General features: G+C 44.0%; 1 protein-coding gene across 2 annotated transcripts in view; it reads right to left on the reverse strand.

The window, feature by feature from the left end:
- Window positions 1-734: 734 nt before the first annotated feature.
- The window catches only part of CASP7 (caspase 7), a 30,138-nt gene continuing 7,630 nt past the window's right edge, over window positions 735-23,242 (reverse strand). The window contains exons 2-7 of one of the 2 annotated variants that reach the window (XM_054035815.1): window positions 19,467-19,671; window positions 7,778-7,926; window positions 4,610-4,738; window positions 4,017-4,192; window positions 2,536-2,674; window positions 735-1,200 (exon numbers count right to left, since the gene is read on the reverse strand). In XM_054035815.1, coding sequence (XP_053891790.1) covers window positions 977-1,200; window positions 2,536-2,674; window positions 4,017-4,192; window positions 4,610-4,738; window positions 7,778-7,926; window positions 19,467-19,671 — 1,022 coding nt within the window. In that variant the 3' untranslated portion in view covers window positions 735-976. The remainder of the gene's footprint in view (window positions 1,201-2,535; window positions 2,675-4,016; window positions 4,193-4,609; window positions 4,739-7,777; window positions 7,927-19,466; window positions 19,672-23,242) is intronic. The other variant, XM_054035814.1, reaches the window with a different exon arrangement.

Here is a 23,242-nt window from a genome sequence, read left to right on the forward strand (position 1 = left end):
CTGAATGTCGATACACTGCAGTTTTTCCATCTTGGAAAAAGATATAGCTCAAGTATTTCCTAAGTTTTACAAAAACTTTTTTTTTTTTTAAAAGGAGGTAGAATGAGAAGATTTGCAAAAAGACACTTTTATATACAATCACCAGATTTCTAATGGAAGCAAGCTAGAACGGGACACTGCCACCTTATTTAGAGCCAACTCAGACTAATTTTGAGCTGCTAGAGGGAACTGTTCTCTGGATTTTAAATATCAATGTCTGTAAATCCACCATTTAATTAATAAGATTAAGCAGCAAAAATAAATAATCATCCACAAAATTTGCATTAGTCACACCCCAATGCAAGCGGTACTCTCCCTGTGCTGCCTTCTAACTGCTAACTAACATTGGTTCCTAGAACTATGTATAATTGTACAGCTCTTCTTAAACATGAAGAAATAAGTAGAAAGGCTTCCACCTTTTTAGTGATGCAGTACTAGAAACAATGTAAAGTAAAAAATATCAGCAATCAAACGGAAGGGACAAAATTAGATAGAAAAAAAGATTTGATTTCCAAAACTTCTGAGAGCGGTAGAAAAAAAATCAAACTATAGAAAATGAAACAAAAATTGAAAAAAGTTACCAGAGAGGAGTCAACAGCATCCAGTTGAGTGTACAGAACAAGTGATATGGAAAAGAGCTTCCAGTCTTTCTCTGCTGCTACGTATGGAGGATGAGATCCTCCGCTAGTGTATAGCTATATATATATACGAAAATGGAGTTATGGACTTTACATCAGCTGAAGGTCTGGTCCAGAGTTGCTTTTTCATCCTATAAAGCCTTAATTAGGGCTCAGCAATCGGATACATCACCTTTTCCAAATATAAGAAGCCAGTACAAATCTGTATCTGCTATTACATGAGATATGCATTGAGTGTACAATCAAATCTCCTTGGGGGGAAAAAAGTGTGCCCTAACATCAACCCTTTGAATATACTTTCAGAAGTAAAGTTCTTTAGTGAGCATGGAGACCACACAGGGTATCTGCTTCTTTTCGCTGTAGCGGGGGTCATCTGACTGTGATTCATAGTTTGTGGCCACCATGTAGTTGACCCTGGTGAGGATCTGCATTATCTCAAGTTGTTTCCCGTGATCATTTAGTATGGAGCACAAAGACTGCACAAACCATGAGCCTCTCCCTGGGTTCCTCCAGGAAAAATAACCTACACGGAGAGAGAGATAAGAAAGCACATGGATTATCTTTCCTCCCTTATTGGCATATAGAGGGGAAGGGGACTCTGCGTTCAAAAAAGAATTAGATGAGTTCATGGAGGATAGGTCCATCAATGGCTATTAGCCAAGATGATTAGAGATGCAACCTAATGCTCTGGCTGTCCCTAAACTTCTGACTGCCAGAAGCTGGGACTGGACAGAGGATGGATCACTTGATAAACTGCCCTGTTCTGTTTATTCCCTCTGAAGCATCTGGCATCGCCACTGTTGGAAGACAGGATACTGGGCTAGATGGACCACTGATCAGACCCACTACGGCCATTTTTATATTCTTATGTTATGACTCCCTTTTGAAGCAATTTAGAAAAGAAGCTAATAATTCTTAGCCCTTATATAGCACATTCTATATCATCAAGGTAGTGTCTATAATTAATTAAGCCTCACAATACCCATATGAGGTATCACTCTTACAATTTCAGCAATGGGGAAACTGATTTAAGGGGTGAAATTCTGTGCCGTGCATCTGAGGATATGGTGTGTACTGCAGCCTTACCAGCGCATGCCCACTACGTCAGGACATTCAAAGGGGCCTCAGAACTCAGCCTTTCAGCTGTCTTCCAGACTACCAGTGTCAGGGAATTTTCCCCTGACTGTATCAGGAGCTTTCAGAGCCCCCTTTATGATAGTCCAGCCCTTTGATCCAGTGTAAATGGGGCAGTTTATGACCTGAGGAGTTTATGATCTGCCCAATGTTGCACAGTGTGTCATCAACAAAGCTTGGTCTAGAATTCAGGAGTTATTGACTCCGATGCTCATGTTCAGTCCACTATACTTCAGCATGTATTTTAAGGCAACTTATTTCTGTTCCTTTAAAGAAGTTTTCATGGCCAGAACTTCATTTTCAACTTTGTGTTCTTTATTCTGTGTACCTTATATTTAATGCCTACCACCACCAAAAATCATAATTTGTATTCCCAGAGCACTATGGATATACAGAATATTTATTCTTTAATTACACTTTTTGTTAAAAAAGAAAAGTAGAACAACAGAGGTAAATGAAGTACTGAAAGGCAAAGAAAGCTAGTCTGGCACTTCTATTTATTATTCTTTCCACAATAAAATGGATAAAATGTCACTCAGTAAAATTACAAGAAAATACACTTAAAACAGGCAAATGATTTTGTCCCAAAATATTCAAATTTCTTTTACATTTACTTATCCATACTTAGGGGCTGAATTTCTAAAGTTCAGATGCAAAAATGCAAGCCCAATTGCCAATGCATCCAATTGCATACGGATGTCAGCCTGTCTTTCCCATTGCTTACCTGGCACTGTGGAATATGCAAACAGAAAATCTGCTTCTACTGGAATCTTGTATCTGGGATTCGCATCTGTTACCTCTGTGTCGTCTGCAAGTCCAGAATCTGTTTGTATCCCGTCATCAAATGTAGATCCTCTACATGCCTGAAAACATGGTAAAGACAAGAAGAGCTTGTCTAAAATGGGAAAATTGGTCATGTTTTGAAAACTGTTGGTTAGTATGATTTAACTGACAATTTAAAACAGGACTTTGCACCTAGTATAGACAAGGAAAGTCTTGTTGGAAAATGTGTTAGTTGATCATACTGAACCTTAGGGGGAATCTAGGGTTGACCACAACTAGTGATGCATTTTTAAACATGATATATCCTTATATCTACACAAAGTACAAAATCCTGTTTAAAACTGGGTTAGTTAAAATGTGTTCGCTAACATTTTAAACCATGACCAATTTTGCTAGTCTACTAGTTTATTAGTTTGAGTGGATGATCAATTATGTCCATAAGTTACACTGTATAGTAACGTTTAAATTTCTTGTAACAATGAAGTACAGAATTATATGTTCTCCTTAGTACCAAAGTCATTCACTGCCATGCCATTGTAGTTCAAGTACTTTACATTTTTAACATTTATACAATTACATATCCCAAATCCCTTCTTTAGCTATGCTGCTTGGTGAGTTGACACCTTGGAACGAACTCCAGACAAGTATGTTTCACCTCTTGATGAAAGCTCACCTCTGACTGAAAGCTGTTACCATCTGATGGCTGTTTGGTGGGACTATGTGCGAGGAATTGGTTGTTTGCTATGGGAAACTGTACACATCACAAGTGTCACTCTGACACTCTTGCTGGCAATCTACAGAGGGCCAAGAGTCTGAAATGCCGTACTTCTCATCCTCCACAACAGGGTTGAGGGAAGATGGTGGAGTGGCTTAGGGGAAGTTTCACTCCTGCTGTCACCCCAAAATGTACATACTAAACAGACAAATAGGGGGCTTCAGTCCCCTGGGCTGTCAACTGGGCATCTTTCACCAGCACAGCAGGTTATTGACTAGTTTCAGTAAAATGTCATTAATTATATGTATGATGTAATAATACACTATAATAATTGCATGCACAGATTTCTCCTGACAGAATGCAATAGTCTATAGGGACAGCCTACATTCACAGCTCTGCCTACACACCCAGAAAGATAATCCTTCTGCTTGAAGAGCTTGTATTAGCATCTAGGAAGAGAAGCAACATACAAGAGGTGGGAGGAGAGAATTACAATGAAAATATGTACATTTTTACACATTTGTATTATATATGTATGATATATTGTCAAATGCACAATACCTATAGCCAGCTACCCTCCAATCTATGATTTGCTGGTCAAACATCTTTGTAAAAATTCAGTAAGTTAACCTACAGGGCCACAATACAGTAGGAAACCACTGGTAACATTTTTCCTCCCAGCAGTATCTACTTTGTAAGGTTGTTACCTGGATGAAAAATAATTTGGGTTTGCCTATCAGAGTTTTACACTTGTCTCCTCTGAAGAATGTGGTCAGATCCTTGATTTCCAACATTCCATCAGTGCCATAAATGTAGCCCTCTTCCCCATGGCTTAAAAAGATACAGGCAAAGCAGGCAGCATCATCGTGGTTCTCATCCGCAGCTGAAAATCAAATAACATTTTCTCAGCACAAAGGAAATTACATTAAACTTAATATAAATGAAAGAACTATAAACAGCATCTCTTTGCAGCACTAGATGTACAGTGGGACCCTCTATGCAACTCCAACAGGGGAAGGGAAGTGGGGATTTTTCAGTAATACAGATTGCAGATGAGGGGAGACATAAACCACTTTTGGATAATTGGGAGAGTATCCGGGCAGCAGGAACTGAGCTCTGTACCAGACCCAAGATCCGGGCAGGCAGAGCAACTGGGCATAGGCCACTTTCTCAGTTGAGTAAAACAAGAGAATAAAATAGCTCTGAATTAAGGGGAAAACATGAAAGCTTCAGTCTGTTCTGGTACCACGTCTTTTATTATATGGAAAAGTACAACAACACGAAGAATGTGAACTGTTACCTTGTTTGAGTAATTTCTTCATATCATCACGGCATTGATCGTTGTATATATCAACCTCAAATCCTAAGCTTCTAAAACATTTAAAAAGCGCTCCAGCATCTTTATCAGTGCCACTGCGTTTACCCATACCTGACAGAAAATGAAGAAGAATACAGCTGGCTACACACAAAGCAAAGCAAAGCAAATAACTTGAATGTTCACAGGTGACTTTCTAGGTTTATAATTTACTGGCTAGCTTAGAAAATAATATGGTGATGTGATTTTGAAACAAACATTCACAAACGTTTGAGGAAGCAAGAGCAGGAGAGCGCAAGAGGGGAGGACTCCTGTCTCATACTGAGACAGAGGGACGATAGATGAGTTATCTTAAGTGCCTATACACAAATGCAAGAAGCCTGGGAAACAAGCAGGGAGAACTGGAAGTCCTGGCACAGTCAGGGAACTATGATGCAATTGGAATAACAGAGACTTGGTGGGGTAACTCACATGACTGGAGTACTGTCATGGATGGATATAAACTGTTCAGGAAGGACAGGCAGGGCAGAAAAGGTGGGGGAGTTGCATTGTATGTAAGAGAGGAGTATGACTGCTCAGAGCTCCGGTATGAAACTGCAGAAAAACCTGAGAGTCTCTGGATAAAGTTGAGAAGTGTGAGCAACAAGGGTGATGTCGTGGTCGGAGTCTGCTATAGACCACCAGACCAGGGGCATGAGGTGGATGAGGCTTTCTTCCAGCAACTAACAGAAGTTGCTAGATCGCAGGCCCTGGTTCTCATGGGAGACTTTAATCACCCTATCATCTGGTGGGAGAGCAATACAGCGGTGCACAGAAAATCCAGGAAGTTTTTGGAAAGTGTAGGGGACAATTTCCTGGTGCAAGTGCTGGAGGAACCAACTAGGGGCAGAGCTTTCCTTGACCTGCTGCTCACAAATAGGGAAGAATTAGTAGGGGAAGCAAAAGTGGATGGGAACCTGGGAGGCAGTGACCATGAGATGGTTGAGTTCAGGATCCTGACACAAGGAAGAAAGGAGAGCAGCAGAATACGGACCCTGGACTTCAGAAAAGCAGACTTTGACTCCCTCAGGGAACAGATGGGCAGGATCCCCTGGGAGAATAACATGAAGGGCAAAGGGGTCCAGGAGAGCTGGCTGTATTTTAAAGAATCCTTATTGCGGTTGCAGGAACAAACCATCCCGATGTATAGAAAGAAAAGTAAATATGGCAGGCGACCAGCTTGGCTAAACAATGAAATCCTTGCTGACCTTAAACGCAAAAAAGAAGCTTACAAGAAGTGGAAGATTGGACAAATGATCAGGGAGGAGTATAAAAATATTGCTCAGGCATGCAAGAGTGAAATCAGGAAGGCCAAATCGCACTTGGAGTTGCAGCTAGCAAGAGATGTTAAGAGTAACAAGAAGGGTTTCTTCAGGTATGTTAGCAACAAGAAGAAAGTCAAGGAAAGTGTGGGCACCTTACTGAATGAGGGAGACAACCTAGTGACAGAGGATGTGGAAAAAGCTAATGTACTCAATGCTTTTTTTGCCTCTGTCTTCACAAACAAGGTCAGCTCCCAGACTGCTGGACTGGGCAGCACAGTATGTGGAGGAGGTGACCAGTCCTCCGTGGAGAAAGAAGTGGTTTGGGACTATTTAGAAAAACTGGATGAGCACAAATCCATGGGGCCGGATGCACTGCATCCGAGGGTGCTAAAGGAGTTGGCGGATGTGATTGCGGAGCCATTGGCCATCATCTTTGAAAACTCATGGCGATCGGGGGAGGTCCTGGATGACTGGAAAAAGGCTAATGTAGTGCCCATCTTTAAAAAAGGGAAGAAGGAGGATCCAGAGAACTACAAGCCAGTCAGCCTCACCTCAGTCCCTGGAAAAATTATGTAGCAGGTCCTCAAGGAATCAATTATGAAACACTTAGAGGAGAGGAACGTGATCAGGAACAATCAGCATGGATTCACCAAGGGGAAGTCGTGCCTGACTAACCTAATTGCCTTCTATGATGAGATAACTGGCTCTGTGGATGAGGGGAAAGCAGTGGATGTGTTATTCCTTGACTTTAGCAAAGCTTTTGATACTGTCTCCCACAGTATTCTTGCCGCCAAGTTAAAGAAGTATGGGCTGGATGAATGGACTGTAAAGTGGATAGAAAGCTGGCTAGATTGTCGGGCTCAACGGGTAGTGATCAATGGCTCCATGTCTAGTTGGCAGCCGGTTTCAAGCGGAGTGCCCCAAGGGTCGGTCCTGGGGCCGGTTTTGTTTAATATCTTTATTAATGATCTGGAGGATGGTGTGGACTGCACCCTCAGCAAGTTTGCAGATGACACTAAACTAGGAGGCGTGGTAGATATGCTGGAGGGTAGGGATCAGATATAGAGGGACCTAGACAAATTAGAGGATTGGGCCAGAAAAAACCTGATGAGGTTCAACAAGGACAAGTGCAGAGTCCTGCACTTAGGACGGAAGAATCCCATGCACTGCTACAGACTAGGGACCGAATGGCTAGGCAGCAGTTCTGCAGAAAAGGACCTAGGGGTCACAGTGGACGAGAAGCTGGATATGAGTCAACAGTGTGCTCTTGTTGCCAAGAAGGCTAACGGCATTTTGGGCTGTATAAGTAGGGGCATTGCCAGCAGATCGAGGAATGTGATCGTTCCCCTTTATTCGACATTGGTGAGGCCTCATCTGGAGTACTGTGTCCAGTTTTGGGCCCCACACTACAAGAAGGATGTGGAAATATTGGAAAGAGTCCAGCGGAGGGCAACAAAAATGATTAGGGGTCTGGAGCACATGACTTATGAGGAGAGGCTGAGGGAACTGGGATTGTTTAGTCTCCAGAAAAGAATGAGGGGGGATTTAATAGCTGCTTTCAACTACCTGAGGGGGGGGTTCCAAAGAGGATGGAGCTCGGCTGTTCTCAGTGGTGGCAGATGACAGAACAAGGAGCAATGGTCTCAAGTTGCAGTGGGGGAGGTCTAGGTTGGATATTAGGAAACACTATTTCACTAGGAGGGTGGTGAAGCACTGGAATGCGTTACCTCGGGAGGTGGTGGAATCTCCTTCCTTGGAGGTTTTTAAGGCCCGGCTTAAAGTCATTCTAAAGAATGTTAATGCAAAGGGTGGGAAACAAATTAAAGTATGAGACGAGCATAAGAAATACCTGTTTGGTCCTCAAAATTTTTGTTGTTTATAATAATACATTTGCCAACTTTCTTGTAGTCCATATTATACTTGAATGTTGGGTTAACAATTCGGCACTGGTTACTGACAGGGACCTCTGGCTGCTGTTCCAGTCCATTCTTCTTTTTTCTGTGAGAACAAAACCAGAAGGGATGTTGAATGACAGAAATCACATGCTCTGTAGCCCCTTATCTTATTCCAGAATCACTGCCACACCACCTTTTCTTCTTCTTCTTTTACCTACAGAGTCCTCTATATTCTAGCTAGACCCATAAAGATCATCCCATATTTCTCCATACAAAAACTCTGACCCTGCATGTCACAATCATCATCCTTTGGTTTGGGAGTCCAGTTGGAACTACAATCCTGCAGCCTATGGTCCCAGTCACAATCTACCAGCCTACTGCACTGCAAACAGTTCAAGGAAGAAATGATCAGGATTTCTTTGCAGCTATCCACTGCTGCTCCCCAGAGGGTTTTGAGCTGACTTCATGACCTGGCAGAGGCCAATGGACTGCCCCAACAGGCCCCTTTGCTCAAGCCCTGGGAGTAAGAACGCAGGATGAAAATGTTTCCACTCCTAAAAGTAACGTATGACCTAGTGACAAATGTAAAATTTGTTTGCCAATGAAGTATCAAATTCCTATTTTAGAAAGTGAATGTGACTTCATTTTTTGGTTTAAACACCTGTATCTTTAACCTGAGCTAGTGCACTATACTGCACTACACAGCACTCTTTTTATGATTTTCTTATAATACAACACAATTTTAGAAAGATAAAAATACACTTCTTTCATGTAATTACATACTGTGCTTCCTCCTGCGTTATGAGAGACTTCAATTGCATTAGAGTCAAAAGGACCTTTTCTATAGAGAGATGACAGGAAGATTACTCACAGTTTTTACTGTAAGTGAAGTTTTAAAACAAACAAAAACACGGCAGTAATGTTGTTCCTCTAGCTAATTTTAGGTGGGAGAAGTTAGCTGCTATTTCAGGCCCGGATTTTACTATAGGTAGAGACAATGGGGCCTGATCAGTCTGCTGGCAGGGCCCTGGCAGCAGGCATCTGGTGCTGGCAAAGGTCTCCTACACAGGGACTGCAGCCTCTACTCCGCTTATAAAACAAAAGTCAGATGATAACAGTCCACAAAGAGCCTGATTTAACCCCCTCTGGAGGCCAATGGGAGTCTTTCCAGTGACTTCAATGAACTTTGGATCATATGCAACATCTGAAGCGATGGTCAGGGCGGGGGGCAGAGAATCAGCAGATCTCTTGGGTTTATCTAGTATCCTGTCTCCAACAGTGTCTGTTGCTGGATGCCCCAGAGGAAGGCATATCTCCTGTCCGCAACACAAGTAACAATATAACACTATATTATAGGGGGAAATTTCTTTTTAATACAAGTGGATGATGGGCCTATATCCTTGCAATTTTAGCCTAATTAACCTAACTACTATTGCTATTCTTATTCCTATATCTAAGCCGTTGTAGAAAATTACTAAGTTATTTGCCTCAACCATATCCTACAGCAGTGAGAGCTCAAGTTGATTAATTGTTGTCTATAAAAAATTGATTTTCTTTTCCCCCCCAATTTTAGCTTTGAGTACCCTCCTGCTCTACTATTAGGGACAGGTTAAGCAAGAGACCAGGCTGCTCTTCTCAATGCTATTTGTCATTTTTATAAGCAATATCTTTTCCATTTTTAAATGGTTGTCTTTTAACTTTAAGTGTCCTCTTGTTCTGCTGATAGGGGCCGAAGTAAATAGGTGCACCTAGGAGATGTTCTCTGCACCCAGGGCCGGCTCCAGGCACCAGCAAAACAAGCAGGTGCTTGGGGACGCACATTTCTAGGGGTGGCATTCTGGCACCAGCCATCATAGGCGCTGACTCCGGGACATAGGGAAAAAGTGCCCCCACCGCCCCAGCTCGCCTCCGCTCCACCTGCTCCCCTGAGTGCGCAGCCGCCGCTCCGCTTCTCCCCCCTCCCTCCCAGGCTTGCCGCGCGCGAAACAGCTGTTTCGCGCAGCAAGCCTGGGAGGGAGGAGAAGCCGACCAGCGGACGCTCGGGGGAGGCGGCGGTAGTGGAACGGAGGTGAGCTGGAGCAGGGAGCGGTTCATCTACCCCCCCTTACTTCCTACGCCCCCCACCCGAGCTCACCTCCGCTCCGCCTGCTCCCCTGAATGCGCCGCCGCTCCGCTTCTCCCCCCTCCCTTGCCTGAGAGGGAGGGGGGAGAAGCAGAGCAGTGGCGCGCCTGGGGGAGCAGGCGGAGCAGAGGTGAGCTAGGGCGGGAGGGCCTGCAGGAAGCAATGGGGGGGCGGAAATGCGGCACGCCAGGGTAGGAGGCGGGGCTGGGGATTTGAGGAAGGGGTTCGGAAGGGGTGGAGTTGGGGCTGGGCCGGGGCCAGGGGGCCACCAAAAAAAAGGGGGGGCGGCCAAAAATGTTTTTGCTTCGGGCGGCAAAAATCCTAGAGCCGGCCCTGTCTGCACCATTCATTATGGCACTGTACTTCCATCATATTTCCTCTTTTCCTTAGATCACTAAGGCCCCTGAATAGTCTCTAGTTATGGAGACTCTCAAAAGCATTTAATATTAAACTTTCTGGTAGTCAGCCATTTACCTGCTTGATACTCTCATCCCTTCAGATTGTTTGTGGGCTTTGGAAGCAATCAGAACACTCAAGGCAATTATTCAACTTTGCCCTAAGTGGAGGTGTCAGGACTGAGATCCCCACTTTGAACTTTAGGGTACAAATGTAGGGGCCTGCATAAAAACTTCTAAGCTTAATTACCAGCTTAGCTCTGGTTCGGCTGCCACCATTTTCAATGGATTCCCTCCCTGGGAAAAACCTTGAAAAACCTTCACCCATTCCCTGGTGAAAACAAATCCAAACCCCTTGGATTTAAAACAAGGGGAAATTAACCATTCCCCTCCTTCCTCCCACCAACTCCTGGTGAATCAGTTCCAACCCTCCCTGGGATCTACAACAGGGAGAAATTAACCATCCCCCCTCCTTCCTCCCACCAACTCCTGGTGAATCAAGATCCAAAACCCCTTTGGATCTAAAACAAGGAAAAATCAATCAGGTTCTTAAAAAGAAGGTTTTTAATTAAAGAAAAAGGTAAAAATCATCTCTGTAAAATCAGTATGGAAATCAACCTTACAGGGTAATCAAACTTAAAGAGCTCAGAGGACTCCCCTCTAGTCTCAGGTTCAAAGTACAGCAAACAAAGAGAAACACTCTAGTAAAAGGTACATTTACAAGTTGAGAAAACAAAGGAAAACTAACACGCCTTGCCTGGCTATTTACTTACAAGTTTGAAATAGGAGAGACTTGCTTAGAAAGATGTGGAGAACCTGGATTGATGTCTGGTCCCTCTCAGTCCCCGAGAAGGAACACACTCCCAAACAAAGAACACAAACAAAAGCCTTCCCCCCCAAGATTTGAAAGTATCTTGTCCCCTTATTGGTCCTTTAGGTCAGATGCCAGCCAGGTTACCTGAACTTCTTAACCCTTTACAGGGAAAAGGATTTTGGAGTCTCTGGCCAGGAGGGATTTATAGTACTGTACACAGGACAGCTATTACCCTTCCCTTTATAGTTATGACAGGAGGTTACAGAAAGAGTTATCCACATTTAGCTCCACAATATAGTACTATTAAATTGGACTTTCAAGGAAGGCTTCAATTTTTATTTTATTCTAAAATTATCTTTTCCGTCTGTAATCTGATCCTGCAGTAATACACAAGATCTGGCAAAGATACAAGGAAAGGGAATTTCAAAATAAGAACAGAGCATTTAAAAATTAATATCCAGGTAAATGCACAGTATATAGCTTCCTCAACCCATAATGGTTTCAGGCTTATGCAACTTTCGGTTTTGGCAGAAAAAATATTTTAACTGGTTTCCTAAATAAACAAGCATTGTTGCTACATGCAATACAACATCCTTGAGTGGCGTCAGCACACAATTATTGTTAATTTACAGGATGCACCCATCCCATGAACATTCCTTGACACTTTCGCATGGCATCCAGTAACCCATTGTCTTCCCAACTGCATATAAAAACCTGTACTCTTCCCAAAACCCAGCTATATAGCCCCCATCAAATATTTTAGCTGATCCCTATCATAGTATGAGACCTTCTCCAAGCACGCAAGAATCTATTCTATTTCTCTGCTGTTCCTGTGTGACATGAAGAGCACAGGACCTGCAAGTTCTGTTGACTTCAATGGAAACTGCAGGGACGAGACAGCCACTCAGTACCTCTCAGGATCAGACCCACAGTGTACTTACTGGCAGTCAACAAAGTAATTCTAGCAAATTTCTCCCGGTAATGGTCCAAGCCAATGCCTGACAAATCACTAAGGAAGCAAACTTGTGGTGTATGTACATATTGGATCTTCAACCCAGATAGCACGCAATCTGTTATTTGACTCCAACTTTTGGATCACCCTATGTCTCCGCATGCCCAAATGGCAAATACAAATTGCCATACTGGACTAGTTCAATGGTCTTTGTAGCAGCAGAAGATACAAATCTACTATCTTAGAGAGTCCAATACCAGATATATAAGTAAAAGGTAGAAGAAAATGCGCATAATGGACAATTATATAAGAATTTGCCCATAGGGGAAGTTCCTACCTAAAACTAGTAAGTAAGAAGTTGGTTTATGACTGGAAGCATGAAGCTTTATAAATGTATAAACATTTTTATCCTTTAACTTGTTTAACTTTATGTTCTCATTAGCCATATAAATGTCTTTTTTGTTGTTTGTTTTTACTAACCTCCCTGGTCACAATAATTTATTGCATCAGGCATTCGGCAGGTTAATTATCAGTTGTGTAAATATGCGTTTCTTTTTACTACTTTTATATTGTTTGCCTGTCAGTTTCAATGGATGTCCCCTCATTTTCCTATTGCAAAAAAGATTGAATAGGAACATTCAGTTTCAGTTTCTATTTTTCATATTGCATCACTGAAATCCAAAATCTCCAATTTCCCCATTTTTTTGATTCAACTTTGTCTGGATTAAAAGATCAATGGTATTTTATGGTTGTGGTCTCTCAGCTTTTACATCTAAATTATGCTATAATTCTTCTGTGTTGTGCCACTATTGGTCACTCTCCATTGGTCACTCAGCCCAGTCCCACACTTAGACAGGAATATTACTGTGCCTCTCTGTCCTCTCAGGCACTGAGCTCCTCCTCCTTCTTTTGGTCAGAGCAAGAGTCCAGCAAAATTGAATTCCCCTTTGGCAACATCAGTTTGTCCACAGAATGAAAACCACAATGTGCACACTAAGTCCTGGCTTAGGCTTGACAGTAGTATTGTGTCTGAGAGTCCTACCTTACAAAGGCTGGACTTACTCTCCGTCTACCCTGGGATAATGATTACTATTTTTGAAATGAGCGCAACGTTGATAAAAAAAATTAGTATTTCAGCTTGCCTGTCTCATCCTATTCACCACCCTGTTGCTGAACTTTGTGACGCTAGAGATTCACGGAGAGGACATAAAGTAATTTCCATCTTGCTTCACTGCGGATCAAATTCTTACTCCAGTGAGTAAAGACCTGGGGATTTGAGCCCATGGGTTTAAACCGCTAGAAAACATTTTTACCATTTAATAGTTAAACATATTTAAAGACTGCTTTTAAGGGGGAAGAGCTCTTTTGCTGAGAATGGAGTTTCTCAGCATTACTGTCTTCTTCTCTTCATGTTGGAGGGCTTCTTTCCTTGGGAGCTCACTGCCCCCTTCCCCCACTTCCAATGCACTACATTTACCATTCTCAGAATCCACAAGATGTGCAATAAGCTCAGTGCATTGACTGTTATCCCCCTTGAGTGCTCTAGTCTTTCCTTTTGTAACCCCAGCTCATTTATTTACTCCAATCCATACTGTAGGCTTGATTCTACAAGCCCTCTGTGCATTGAACTCCAGTTGACTTTGTGGGAGCTCCATGCATGTAAGACATCAGATCAGACTCTGTAACTGTAGCAGTGTATATTTCCACAAAAGATATTGCCGTCTCAACGTGATTATCAAACTGGATCCAATGAGTGGTGGACCTTATTAATAAGAATATCCAGCACATTGCAAAAGGGATTCAACTCTGCAGCTTCCAGCAATGTTGAACATTGTGCCCGAGAGGCCAGAGTCTGTAATAGCACTTTGTTCAGGTAAGCAAGGCCACTTCTTGGAAAAGCAACATAAACCGGGAAATTCTAGAGCAAGAAGAGACGATAAGTATTGGCAGGAAGAAAATGTGATCTCACCCACGCAACCTGTAGCTAAACCAATCGCATTACTGCTGCTGAAAGTTAGCAGGGATTAAAAAAAAAGTCTGACAGTGATCCATTTCCATTTGGGATCTTTTGAAAACCATGCACTTCTTTCCCTTGTGAGGAATAGGCTCAATGGTGATTTATATTTAAAGGAAACAACATCTCTGCCTGGAAGAGAATAGTCAGTCTGGCTATACAGAGAAGTAGGAGAATAAAGACAAAATTACAAATAGCAAGGTTCCACTCTTGTGTGAAAGGGAATATTTTAAAGAGGAAATTGGATGCCCTTAATCAAAAATGAATTGTAAAGTGACACTATTTTAAAAAAGATGTGGAGAAATTGGAAAGGGTCCAAAGAAGAGCAACAAGAATGATTAAAGGTCTTGAGAACATGACCTATGAAGGAAGGCTGAAAGAACTGGGTTTGTTTAGTTTGGAAAAGAGAAGACTGAGAGGGGACATGATAGCAGTTTTCAGGTATCTAAAAGGGTGTCATAAGGAGGAGGGAGAGAACTTGTTCACCTTAGCCTCTAAGGATAGAACCAGAAACAATGGGTTTAAACTGCAGCAAGGGAGGTCTAGGTTGGACATTAGGAAAAAGTTCCTAACTGTCAGGGTGGTTAAACACTGGAACAAATTGCCTAGGGAGGTTGTGGAATCTCCGTCTCTGGAGATATTTAAGAGTAGGTTAGATAAATGTCTATCAGGGATGGTCTAGACAGTATTTGGTCCTGCCATGCGGGCAGGGGACTGGACTCGATGACCTCTCGAGGTCCCTTCCAGTCCTATAATCTATGAATCTATGAACTATGCAGTAAACTATACTTTGGTTTTGAAAGCAGGGAGGAGGCTTAGAAGGTCCCCTCCCCCCACAAGGTTAGGGGCTTTTGGGGATTTATTGATGGATGGAGAGGGGGGAAGGAGTGCCACCCAGCTCTACTCTGTCCCCAGCCCAGCTCCAGCCCCAGCCCAACTCTGCCCTCATTCCCTCTCCACCCCAGGCAAGTTCCTCCTCTAGTCCCAGCTCCTCCCTCATCCCCAGTTCTGCTTTCAGCCACTGCTGAGACAACTGTGCAGTAATGGGAGGGGGGGCATGGACAGATTCCATTACTGGTAAGGGGGTGGGGGCATGACAGGAAAAGTTTGGGCACCGCTGCCTTCATATGCTTTGCAAGGACAGTCATTCATTTGTATGACTGATCATAAAATTCTATTGAAGAGAATTTATTGCCTGTTCTAGTAACTGAAGACTTCTATTTATAGAGTATAAACTATCCTATACTTCTGATCATGATTATCTATGCTCCTAAGTGTCAGAAGCCAGTTCTGCTATGGCCCATTCAATCTTTGCCTTTCTACTATGAGCCAGCAAGGGATGGATGAATAGTAGTGATGTGATGCTGACATCCATTTACCAACTACTAATCTGTGTTTGAGAATTGTGACGGTGCACTCCATATGATATGAAAATATGCTAATGAGTGTGAACATAATGTAATTGAAATATGCTTCATGCAAAAGATCTCTTGTAAGGTATCATTAAAAAGCTTATAATCTATTGAGTGTGTTCATCCTATTTGTATAAATGTACCACTCTTGTATCTGAAACTAGGAATCTGAAATATAACTTTGAGGTCCTATTGTAATTATGCAAAGTGTGGGCCATTAATGGTGGCTTGGAATCTTGATGGCTCCCATTAACCAGGACAACTGGTTGTAAATGGCTCTGTATACTTGTAAGTCTTCCTGTATACCTGTGTGCTGGCAAGTGGGTAACGAAGTCTTACAGTGACATGTGATCATGTCACCTGAACTGGACTCCATCTTTAACTTGGGGCTTTTCCACTTAGAAGGAGGGGTGGGAACCCAGAGAGGGACAAAGGATTCCTGCCTTGTGCAAAAGATATATAATGGGGTGGAACAGAACAAAGGAGGCTGCAGTCCTGAGAAATCCCCTAGCTACCACCTGAGCTGGAACGAGGACTGTACCAGGAGAAAGGATTGGGCCCAGACTAGAAGACGGCTAGTCTGTCAAAGAAGCTTATTGGAACATCTCTGAGGGTGAGATTTACCTGCATTTAGTTTTCTACTGTATTAGGCTTAGACTTGCATGTTTTATTTTATCTTGTTTGGTAATTTACTTTGTTCTATTACTTGGAACCACTTAAATCTTACTTTTTGTATTTAATAAAATCACTTTTTACTTATTAATTAACCCAGAGTAAGTATTAATATCTGGAGGGGGCAAACAGCGATGCATCTCTCTCTATCAATGTTACAGAGGGCGAACAATTTATGACTTTACCCTGTATAAGCTTTATACAGAGTAAAACGGATTTATTTGGGGTTTGGATCCATTTGGGAGCTGGGTATCTGAGTGCTGGAGACAGGAGCACTTCTTAAGCTGTTTTCAGTTAAGCCTGCAGCTTGTGGGGGACATGGTTCAGACTTGGATCTGTGTTTGCAGCCGGCAAACGTGTCTGGCTCAAACAAGACAAGACACTGAAGTCCCAAGCTGGCAGGGAAAACGGGCTCAGAGGTAGTCCCAGCACATCAGGTAGAAGTCCCAAAGGGAGTTTCTGTGACCCAACCCGTCACATCTTTGCCTTTCTACTAAGAGCCAGCAAGGGATGGATGAATAATAGTGATGTGATGCTGACATCTAACTACTAATCTGTGTTTGAGAATATTGCCCATCATGTCACAATATTGTAAGTTGGACGGGTGAGCCAGAAACAGTATTAGTTTAAAATCTCAACAGAACCTTGTAAGGACTTTGTAGCTTTCCTCAGCATGGAAAATGTGTTGCTCTATGCCTCTGAAGTGGTCTGGAGGAAATGTTCATTATCAAAGCACTTCTAAAAATAGCTGTCTCTGGTATCATATTTGTTTTTAAGCATCAACTTAAGTGATACAATTTTCATGGTCAGTTTCTATCTGTTGCATTTTTATGACCATGCTTTGGTTTGTTATTATAGGGTTTTCATGGCATTCCTACATTTTACTCAAGATTCACTCCTAACCGCTCTCTTTTACTCCTTCCTCCTCTTCAGATTTCCTAATCTAACACCCCCAGTTACCCTTCTCTCTCCTATTTCAAATCACGTCTTACAAGTACCTGTACTGGAAGCCTATCTGCAATAACAGACACAAGCCGCTCTTTGTTTGTACCTGACTGGTACTTTTTAGGTTATAAATTCTTTGAAGCAGAGACTTTGTTCTTTGATACATCTATTTGAGTAAAGTGGCACGTACACTCAGAGCAGACTACAAATAATAGATAATTATGCTGTCCCCTTTTCCCCTGAACGCTGTATTAGGTGGGCAGAGAAATACCTTTTTTGGGGTGGAAGGAACATGCCAATGCTTGAATGTCCAAATGCCCAGTATTTTATTTGTGCAAAGAATCATTTGTGTTACTAGTCTTTAAACAGAAAGGATATTTAGGTGGGTTAAGGAGTAGGCATATTTGGTGAGTGCCTTCCCCAACTACACAAGTTGAAACAGACTTGAACACCAGATTTTAATATTGGCATTGGGATTGACTAGGGTTACCATATTCTGTGCCTCCAAATGGAGGACACTCCACGGCCCACGGCCCCGCCCCCAGCCCCGCCCATACCCCCGCCCCAACCCCGCCCCCTCCCCAAAGTCTCCGCCCCCTCCCCTGCTTCCCGCGAACATTTGAGTTGCGGGAAGCCTGAAGCAGGTAAGGGGGGTGTGGGGGGGAGGAGGCGCGGCCCAGGCTGGCCCCCGGCGGCTCCAGCCTGGGTCGGCTCGGGCCCTGGGGTGCTGGCCCCGGCCGACCACCCCCGGCCCGCCCAGCACTGCCGGCCCCCGCCGGCCCGGCGCACCCCCGGGCTCCCCGCCGGCCCGGCTCCCCGCCGGCCCGGCTGACCAGCTCCCCGCCGGCCCGGCTCCCCGCCGGCCCGGCTGACCGGCTCCCCGCCGGCCCGGCTCCCCGCCGGCCCGGCTGACCGGCTCCCCGCCGGCCCGGCTCCCCGCCGGCCCGGCTGACCGGCTCCCCGCCGGCCCGGCTCCCCGCCGGCCCGGCTGACCGGCTCCCAGCCCGGACCCTGGCCCCGCACCGCGCCCCTGGCTCCCCGTCCGGCCCCACGCCCGGCCCGGCCCTGCGCCCCTGGTTCCCGGCCCTGCGCCCCTGGTTCCCAGCCCGGCACCATGCCCCCAGCCCCGCACCAGCCCCGCACCGCCGGCCCCGGCCAAGCACCACCCAAAAAGCCGGACATGTCCGGGAAAATCCGGACGTATGGTAACCCTAGGATTGACAATGAAGTTTGTGCATAAAGTATTCAGGGTCAGTTCCATTCTGCAAGTCCTGTATGTATGAACCTCCCATCGGAGTTGTGCAAATTGAGATCCCGCAGGATTAGATTTTCGGCTGCATAATATACACAGATAATTTCTAATTATGTTATGTAACACCACCACCACAGGTATTAATATAAACTAAAGAGACATTTTTATATCAACATTATCCTAATAAAACGAAACAAAGCAAAGCAAAAAGTACACTTTTCCAGAATACCTTTGCATATGAAATGGCAAGAGTACTGTGCCCTCAGAGTGACCTTTAGCTGGGGAGAACACTATGTCTGAATTATTTTAGGGAATTCATTCATGACACTCCCACAAAGGCAGCAACAGAGGAGGAAGGAGAGATATGTCACTGTACAGTACCTTGGCTCATCATCAAATATCACTCCACTCTGCATCTGAAAATAGTTTCACCCTTGTGTCCAAGAGCAATTAATCTTCTTTAGAGATGTTAGGAACCCACCATGCTCAGGGCTATAATGGAGAGTGAAGCAGGATGCTCTGCGTTCAGGCCCAAAGGTTCGCCTATGTCAGCAGTGGGTTACGCTGGACTTTTCTGTGGGGCTATTCAAACCCCCATGGCTATGGCCTAACAAGCTGCTGAGGTCATGCAGGCCTGATCCACCTTTGCTGACAGGCAGAAAACATCTCATCACTATGATTCTATCAGTGCTCTGGTGCAGGAGTTTAGGAAAGGAAAGTGAGGTGGAAGGGCACAACTTTACCTTTTAACAAACTCTTACCCACCACAGCAGTATAAAGAGCATTTCTGAAAACTTTTAACCCAAGCGAACAGACAGTTAAAAAAGAACAAACCCTTAGTACTCTGTATCTTAGAAATAATTTCTATAGATTTACTCTTTATGTATTCCAAAGCCTATTAATTTTGTTTGCATTTTTCCATTTCTTTGTTGTTGGTTGGTTATGTAAAAATGGAAAAAATAATAAATGACATGTGTGATTTGCTTTCCCCTAAACTTTGAATTATTTTTATTATCTTGGCTTCCTTGCAAAGAGACAGACAAATTACTATAATTAAAAGCAAACCTGATACTTGATCCGCTGCTGTGTTTGCCACCTATCCAGGTTTTCCTAGGATCACTTTTTGGAAGTAGCTGTCCTGTAAGATATCTGTAAGGGTGCTCAGTACACACTGCCAAGTGTTGGATTTTATGGATGTCCTGGGTATTTATCCTGGGTGTCCTGGTTTTTCGTACCTCAGAGGTGCAAATCCTACCTGCTGCTGTGATTACTAAAATAAAGTTCCAAGATAGCTGAGCATTTACACGATGTACCATACGCAAATGTCTCCAAGAGGAAAGAACAAGTACCGATTGGGTTTAATGAACTTTATGCCAATACCAGCCTGGCTGCAGGCCTTTTCTAGTGATTGAGTTCTAGATTCTCTCTCACACACACACACACACACACACATACACACACACACACACACACTAATTAGAAGTGAAAAATTCCTGGTGTGTTATATTAGAAAAAAATCTTCCAAAGTATACTTTTATTACTCACACAGGAATTGCCATAACCAGCAAAAACCACCTAGTCCAGTAATCCTCTCTCAAACTGATGAAATGCCAAATGCTTCAGACAGAAAGCACATATGATTTTTATCATTGTTACGTACTGTTTATATTATAATAGCACCTGCAAGCCCCAAACCTGCAAGATCCTCATTGTGCTTGGTACACTAGAAACACAAAGAAAGCCCCTACCTGAGGGAGCTTACAATTGAACTAGACAAGACAGAGAAAGAATGGGTGAAAAGGAAGGATCATTATCTTCATTTGACAGCTAGGGTACTAAGACACAGGGATAGTAAGTGACTTGCCAAAGGACAAAAAGGAAGCCTGAGGCAGAACTTGGAATTGAATCCAGATTTCCCAAATTCCTAGTCCAATGCCATAATCACAAGCCCATCCCTCCTCTCAATACAATGTGGACAAAATATCTTCCTGATCTACCCACATTGTGTCCATCACCATTGTATCTGGACACAATCAGTCTATGGTTCCAGATAGTGAGAGATCAATCAGCTATTAACTGTAGCAGGAAGCCTGACAGCCTGGCAATTTTTATCCTGGCTGTTGTGAGGACACAGGAAATACTTTTCATATACATGTTTCATTTTTTTTTAAATAATCTGTAATATTCAATGGCAGCAAAGCTCACAGTTTAACTACGCATTGCGGTAAAAAATGTACAAAGGTGCTGCTGAAACAAATGAGGTGTCATTCAACACTAGGACAAGGCAGGAGCACTTAGACTTCATGAGTGACTAATTTCACATTTGCTTTGGAAGCAGATGCTGACAACCCTACTTGTTTTTCTGTAAATAAAGCAATGCTGTTCCATATTGAGGGGCCTCTTTCCCCAAAGTTCAGCATTTCAGGTGGCCTGCACCATACAGGGTGGGCAACTTATAAAAATGTATGTGGATGTGAGGGGAAGCCAAACATGTGCGCGCTCTGAGAGACAATTCATCCTGAAATCCTTACCTGTGATGTATCTTGTCAAACAAATAAAAGGAAACTGCTGGTAATCAAAGGTGGGTGGAAAATAACTCCCAGGAGGATGAAAGAGAACAACAAAAGAGCGTCTCTTGTCAGCCTTAAATTCCCCATCCCTCTACATCTCCAAAGCTGTCATTGTAACAGGTTATTAATCCATGTACACGTATATTCTTCAAATGATTCAGGTCTGATTGAACAAAGTACTCTACCAACCTACCATTCTAGTTCCAGCATGAGAGTCACGCAGCAGACTCTGGTTTTGTGCAAATACATGAAGAAAAAAAAAAAATAGCACCACTAATGCCATAATTCCCACTCCTAACCCCCGCTTCCAAAAAGAAAAGAAAAAAAAAAAAAGTGAATTTTTGATGACATTTTAATGTAGATCTTTAGCTGGTGTTTACTGGGGTACATTCACTTCAATAAAGCTATGCAGACTTTGCACTAGCTAAAGATTTGGCTCTTTGTTTTTAAAAAAATTGATACACAGAGACATGGGTGGTGAAAAGATTACCTGTCAGGGATGGTCTAGATAATACTTAGTCCTGCCCTGAGTGCAGGGGACTGGACTAGATGAACTCTTGAGGTCCCTTCCAGTCTTACGCCTGGTCTACACTAACCCCCCAATTCAAACTAAGGTACGCAACTTCAGCTACGTGAATAACGTAGCTGAAGTCGACGTACCTTCGTTCGAACTTACTGCGGTCCAGACACGGCAGGCAGGCTCCCCCGTCGACTCCGCGTACTCCTCGCGCCGAGCAGGATTACCGGAGTTGACGGGGAGCACTTCTGGGTTCGATTTATCGCGTCCAGACAAAACGCGATAAATCGAACCCAGAAGTTCGATTGCCTGCCGCCGAACCAGCGCGTAAGTATAGACAAGCCCCTACAATTCTGTCATTCTAGAATTTCAGTCCATGGTTCTCATAACCTGATGCTCTATAGCCACAGGAGAAACAGGAAATATGAAAAAGTTCTATATACTTGTAAGTCTTTTTCATCTGAATTTCAGTTCGCAAAAAAGAAAAAAGCTCATGTAAAATGTGAGTGTATATTCTATTTAACTGAGGATGTCATAACCGCTGATGAGCTGAAGAGCAAAACACAGATGGATGATGTTTCTGGTAAAGCGACTTTCAAATTGATTAAAATAAGCGTTCTCTGTTTAATTAAAATTAGAGCTCTCAAATTGTTATAGTTTTGTGCTTTGATTCCTTACTGAAGGCAAAATGAACTACTTTATAGAAACACTGTAGCAATATTACAGAGACCCAATCAGCTCAGCTAACTCCATCTCAAGAAAAACTTACGGGGTAAGTTAGGGACCTTTTATTGTTTTTACCCTTTGCACCTTTGAGGAATGAATAAATAATGCTTTGTTGCAAAGACGCTATTTGTACATCGCAGCAAACGTATACTGTCACAGGCGCCCAAAGGGAAAAGCTTACAGGTGCCAAAATTGAATTGTGCCTGTGTTGTTAACGTGGTTGAGAAACAGGAGGCTGCAGCCCGGAGCTCCTGTCTAAGATGGTAGAAGCATGTGACTCCATACAGAGTTAACTGCATGAAGCTAGGCCTGTCACCTAAGGCAGGGGTGGGAAAACTTTTTGGCTCGCGGGCCACATCTGGGAATAGAAATTGTATGGTGGGCCATGAATGCTCACAAAATTGGGGTTGGGGTGCGAGAGGGGGTGAGGGCTCTGGTTGGGGGTGTGGGTCCGGGATGGGGCCAAAAATGAGGAGTTCAGGGTGCAAGAGGGGGCTCCAGGCTAGGGCAGGGGAGTAGGGTGCGGGGGAGGAGGGGTGAGGGCTCTGGCTGGGGGTGGGGGGATCTGGGGATGAGGAGTTTGGGGTGTAGGAGGGTGCTCCAGACTGGGACCAAGGGGTTTAGAAGGTGGGAGGGGGATTAGGGCTGGGGCTGGGGTGAGGGAAGGGGTGCAGGCGCTGGCTAGGGGTGTGGTCTGGGATGGGGATGGGGATGAGGAGTTGCGGGTGCAGGAGGGTGCTCTGGGCTGGGATTGAGGGGTTCGGAGGGTGGGAGGGGGGTCAAGGCTGGGGCAGGGGGCGAGGCTCAGAGGTGCAGGCTCCAGGCAGCGCTTACCTCAAGTGGCTCCTGGAAGCAGTGACAGGTCTCTTCTCCAGCTCCTAGGCGGAGGCGCAGCCAGGCATGCTGCTCTGCATGCTGCCCTGTCTGCAGGCACCGCCCCTGTAGCTCCCATTGACTGCGGTTCCCGCGTAGGAGCCGGAAGGGGGGCCATGCCGCTGCTTCCAGGAGCTGCATGGAAGAGCCCCCAA

The sequence above is a fragment of the Malaclemys terrapin genome, chromosome 7, assembly GCF_027887155.1.
Source record: "Malaclemys terrapin pileata isolate rMalTer1 chromosome 7, rMalTer1.hap1, whole genome shotgun sequence".
Lineage (NCBI taxonomy): Eukaryota > Metazoa > Chordata > Testudines > Emydidae > Malaclemys > Malaclemys terrapin.